Source organism: Triticum aestivum, chromosome 5A, assembly GCF_018294505.1.
Source record: "Triticum aestivum cultivar Chinese Spring chromosome 5A, IWGSC CS RefSeq v2.1, whole genome shotgun sequence".
NCBI lineage: Eukaryota > Viridiplantae > Streptophyta > Magnoliopsida > Poales > Poaceae > Triticum > Triticum aestivum.
Window position 1 is genome coordinate 537,611,309 of NC_057806.1, and position 5,583 is coordinate 537,616,891.

Below are 5,583 nucleotides of genomic sequence, written 5' to 3' on the forward strand. Positions count from 1 at the left end.
CGGAGAGGTATCTCTGGGCCCACTCGGTAATGCATCATCATAATAAGCTCAAAGTGACCAAGTGTCTGGTCACGGGATCATGCATTACGGTACGAGTAAATTGACTTGCCGGTAACGAGATTGAAAGAGGTATTGGGATACCGACGATCGAATCTCGGGCAAGTAACATACCGATTGACAAAGGGAATTGTATACGGGGTTGCTTGAATCCTCGACATTGTGGTTCATCCGATGAGATCATCGAGGAGCATGTGGGAGCCAACATGGGTATCCAGATCCCGCTGTTGATTATTGACCGGAGAGCCATCTCGGTCATGTCTACATGTCTCCCGAACCCGTAGGGTCTACACACTTAAGGTTCGGTGACGCTAGGGTTGTAGAGATATGTATATGCAGTAACCCGAAAGTTGTTCGGAGTCCCGGATGAGATCCCAGACGTCACGAGGAGTTCCGGAATGATCCGGAGGTAAAGAATTATATATAGGAAGTGCTATTTCGGCCATCGGGACAAGTTTCGGGGTCACCGGTATTGTACCGGGACCACCGGAAGGGTCCCGGGGGTCCATCGTGTGGGGCCACCTATCCCAGAGGGCCCCATGGGCTTAAGTGGGAGGGGAACCAGCCCCTAGTGGGCTGGTGCTCCCCCCTTTGGGCCTTCCCCTTGCGCCTAGGGTTGGGAACCCTAGGGTGGGGGGCGCCCCACTTGCCTTGGGGGGCACTCCACCCCCTTGGCCGCCGCCTCCTTGGGAGATTGGATCTCCAGGGCCGGCGCCCCCCCTGGGGACCCTATATATAGAGGGGGGAGGGAGGGCAGCCGCACCCCATGCCCCTGGCGCCTCCCTCTCCCCTCCAAGATCTCCTCCTCCTCCGTAGAGAACGGTGAAGCCCTGCTGCGGTGACTGCTGCATCCACCACCACGCCGTCGTGCTGCTGGATCTTCATCAACCTCTCCTTCCCCCTTGCTGGATCAAGAAGGAGGAGACGTCACGCTGACCGTACATGTGTTGAACGCGGAGGTGCCGTCCGTTCGGCGCTAGGATCTCCGGTGATTTGGATCACGTCGAGTATGACTTCCTCATCCCCGTTCTTTGAACGCTTCCGCGCGTGATCTACAAAGGTATGTAGATGATCTACAAAGGTATGTAGATGCAATCCGATCACTCGTTGCTAGATGAACTCATAGATGGATCTTGGTGAAACCGTAGGAAAATTTTTGTTTTCTGCAACGTTCCCTAACAACAAATTGCCCAGCTCGGCGAACAAGCGAAGCAATCGTGCCCCCCGCTCAAGGTGCCTAGCGACATCGTCGCTAATGATCCGAGGATGGTGCCCGGTTATAGCAATCTTGGAGATTACCTGCCCGAGGATGTACATTATGATTTCATGGAGGTGCAGATACAAAGATACGAGTACGGGAAGCCTCTCGTCAAAGATGAAAGATCTCTATCAACGATGATGCGAAGATTGCATGATTGGTACTTGAAAATCTGCAGAGAGTCTGGGGAGAGGAGTACTTTGTATGTGAGAGTTAAAAAAGAGCATGACCTCGTTCGAATTGATCTGTTGCATGTTCCATTTGAGGAGTTCTTTCAGTTTTTCAATCAATTGGCCCTCGATAAAGCAACGGTCACCTGCTACTGTCTGTAAGTAGTACTACTTCTGTCATTAAGTCTCTCTATATAGCTCAGCTCTTTCATTGCATGTATATATAATTATCCTGACTATATTATGCGGATTGAAGATCGTCGAATTAAAGAAAAGACAAGTCGGTGATATTGGGTTCATTAACACATATCTCATAGATGCAACTGAGGTTAAATTTCATGCCGCAGATACCGAGGCCAACTTGCTACAATCGTTGGTAATAAATGAAAACAAAGATATAATACTCTTTCCTTACGCCTTCAAGTGAGTGTTACTGTCTTGTGCATATTCGGTTTCCCTTATATATTAGTCAAGGTTATAGTAATGTAATTGATGAGTTATGCATGCGTGTGCAGTTTTCACTATATTCTCCTAGAGATTAAGCTTGAGCAGGGACTAGTAACCGTCTTAGACTCAAGACGAAAAGATCCCCAGGACTATGCGGACATGACTCAAATGCTCGAGAAGTAAGTTAAATCGATCATTATCCACCATATCAGCAACTTTGTTCATTTCCTGATATATCAAGTAATTGTTTTCTTTGTCTGACAGGGTTTGGAAAAAATTCACCAAAAAAGCTCCGGGACTCCCGAAGAAGCTGCAATTTAGACACCCGAAAGTAAGTACTATAGTAGCATGTTCCACACATCTCCTATTGATTCAAGCGCTAGTTTCATCAATACCATTTGGCATTCTTGCTTATCAGTTTGATTGACCTCTATTTCTTATAAAGTGGTTGTGGCAGGAACAAGGGAATGATTTCTGTGGATACTACGTTTGCGAGTCCATCCGCCACACGACCTGTGAGCGGGACTACTTTGACGAACAATATGAAGTGCGTAAATAACAACATTCACAATTTTATTTTATTACCATCATTTGTGTTGAGTTTCATTCATTCATATATATATGTATTGACCCCCTTCTTCAAATTAGATGTTTCGGAAGCGGGATGAACTCCTAGCACCAGCTCGCATGCGAGCAATTCAAGAGAAATTGGCGGCACTCTTTCTTGACCACGTGATCGCTGAAGACGGAGAATACTATGTGGACCATGAGTCCATATGTTAGGAGATTATATTTGTAAGAGATAATTATTGTATATATGTAACCAGTAGTGTCGGATAGATATACGAGAACTTGTTGTTTGACCAATCTCTCGGAGAAGGAGAGGTGGTCGATATCACTTCTCTCTGTATGCATATATGTTCATGACGATCTTTCGTTTCCTTCGTTTGCTTACTAGCTAGCTAGCGTGTCTAGTCCTCTCTATACGTATATATAGTACGTAGCGTCGACCAAGCACGGACATAAGAGATGACACTTCTCTCTATTAATTATAGCTAGCTAACACAATATATGAAACACCTAAATTAACCCCCCAAACCTCCCCCCCCCTTCAAAAAAAACAAAACCTCAGCCACAGAAATGCTGACGCATGGATGCCTATTGGTTCCGGTTGGTGCCACCAACCGGAACCAAAAGTCCTCCTGTCTGGGCTCCGCGCACAGGGCACATGAAGGCCCATCTGTCCCGGTTCTGGATTGAACCGGGACTAAAGGGACAGGGCATTAGTACCGACCCTTTAGTCCCGGTTCAGAAATCGGGACAAAAGGCCCTTACAAACCGGGACAATAGACCCTTTTTCTACTAGTGACACCTGCAAAGATATTAGGCGTGCCACTGCATTGCCAAGGAGGGTATAGGGGCAACTTCCCGGTAGTTTCCCTTAGTCACTGCCCTGAGATCAGACCGTCACATGCTTCCCTGCTCGCACCAGACTGTGCAGCTCAGGCTGCGGTGCTCGACACGTAGTGGGTTTTGGGGCGGCCCCATGTCGCTCCTTCGGCCACTTAAACTCCCTCCCTCCACCACTAGCTAGCTCTGTAGTTGCAGCTCGAGCACCTTCAGAGGGAAGCACACCAAGCTAACAAGCTAGGAAGAAAGTCCCTTGCATCCGACCAGCGAGTGACGTGACGGTGAGTCCCCTCCATCTCCGGCCATCTTGCTAATGTCTTCTTCTTCTTCTTCTTCTTCTTCTTCTTCTTCTTCTTCTTCTTCTTCTTCTTTCATGTTGAATGGGGACATGAAATTAGAGAGGAGGAACTAACCATACGTTGTTGCTGATCTCGTCCTACTCCTGCCTAGTAGCCTGGATCTCCATGGACGGCAAGACGCCTCATCTGCTGCCTCCGAGCGAGGCCAAAAAGGAGATCCGGGATGACGTCCCACTGGTCTGCGCATGGGCGCTCATCAACGCCTTCAGCATCGTCTCCGGAGCAGCAAGCGGCTACATAGCCGCCTACTTCCGTATCGCGTGCATCCAGGTAACCAGCTACCTGCCCGTGTACAGTGTACTACCCCTCGGATGCTTGACATTATCGATCGCGACCGATCCATCATGCGCCAAGCTGGTATGGTGTTCCTCTTCCTCTGCAGTCCTCCTTCATTCTGCCGTGCATCCAGCTGACGGACGCGGAGGAAGCCAGGCTAATCGCCCTCTTCGTCGGGATGCTGTGCTGCGCCGCATCCCAGGCGGCCGCGGCGGCGCTGGCGCTGCTGCTCCCGCGCCACCGTCGCTGGCCCCGCCGTGCCCTCGCCTACCTCGCGCTCGCGGTCACCATCCTCTTCCATTGCATGTACGCCAGCACCATCTGGATCCTCCACGCCGCCGACTCAGGATACATCTTGGGCACGATCTACTACACCGTGATCATCTGCTTCATGGTGGTGTGCGACCTCCTCAGCTGCGTGGCCCTCCTCCTGGAGGTGATGGGCGGCGCAAGCATGCAGTGCGTAGCCTAGCCTGTGGCTTCAGCTAGCTGCCTGCAAAGGGATGATGTTCGTGAATCAGCTCATGAGGTACCCATCGATGAGAGCCTAGTTCTAGGGAATAACGTAGATTGATGGGGTACTAGTGCCCTAGTATTTGTGAATCTTTATGATGATACTTCCTGCATTTTTATTCTAGGGAATAACGTAGATTGATGGGGTACTAGTGCCGTAGTATTTGTGAATCTTTATGATGATACTTCCTGCATTTTTAATAAAATGACCGCATGCATCATCATGATGCAGAGGCCGGGGTATACCTCCATTTCCAAAAAAAAGTATTTGTGAATCTAGTGTTAATATCCTGATCGACTCTAGTAGTTACTCCATTTGGGCTACACTGGCTATATAATTAGACTGGATGGATTGTGGTTACTGTATAATTAGACTGGATGAATTGTGGTTATGTTTGATGTATTCACCTTTTCTCTATGTGATCGTCTGACATGAGTTCTATATATGCTTATATTGATGCTGCTAAAATCGTTGCGGTGTAATTCCATGCACACATGTTGTTCTGGTGTTAAAAATTGTTTCTCATTCATTCCGGCAACCGCTAGCGTATCCTCTAGAGGCTGGGCTGCGTACGGGTGGATGCTCTCGGCTGAGATTGAGTGACCCCTGTCCCGACCCATGTGACCATGGCTTGGAATGCCCTCCTGCAAAGTAAGGTCCTTTTTTTTTTGAATGTTGGCAGGAGAGCTGTCAAATTCATTGATCAGAAAAAGATATTACAAGTAACACCCCCAGAGGAGGAATGCACTGCATAAGGCAAGTGCTAAAAAGGAAGAAATGAGAAAGGGTTGCTCAGTCTATCAAGGAAAACCGGGCGAAAACCTTAGCAGCGCCTAACAAAACTAGGCCTAAAGCACCACAACACATACAACATGTCAGAAGGCCAACACCCCACGACACACCCGGCCGGGCACTCGAGCGCTTACGCCGCTACCAAGGTGCACACCGACAACCGTCGTATCAATCCGGGCTGCCACTAGCATATCCACCAAACTCGACGACTCCAAAGAGGAACGCTATGTCCGATAGAGTAAACATATGCCGCTTCAATCCCGCGAGGTTGGCTGACATAACTCGCCCGACACACTTTGC

The 5,583-nt window shown here is 49.0% G+C and overlaps 1 protein-coding gene across 1 annotated transcript; it reads left to right on the plus strand.

Annotated features, from left to right (window-relative positions):
- Window positions 1-3,528: 3,528 nt before the first annotated feature.
- Window positions 3,529-4,922, plus strand: LOC123107549 (uncharacterized). Its single transcript, XM_044529523.1, has 3 exons — window positions 3,529-3,623; window positions 3,796-3,971; window positions 4,084-4,922. The coding sequence occupies exons 2-3, from the start codon at window positions 3,807-3,809 to the stop codon at window positions 4,447-4,449; spliced, it is 531 nt and encodes a 176-aa protein (XP_044385458.1). The 5' UTR covers window positions 3,529-3,623; window positions 3,796-3,806; the 3' UTR covers window positions 4,450-4,922.
- Window positions 4,923-5,583: the final 661 nt, after the last annotated feature.

Coding starts and splice junctions, on each gene's coding strand:
- LOC123107549 (XM_044529523.1), top strand. CDS start 3,807: ATGGACGGCAAGACGCCTCATCTGCTGCCTCCGAGCGAGGCCAAAAAG. Junction 3,972..4,083: donor TCCGTATCGCGTGCATCCAG/GTAACCAGCTAC, acceptor CTTCCTCTGCAG/TCCTCCTTCATTCTGCCGTG.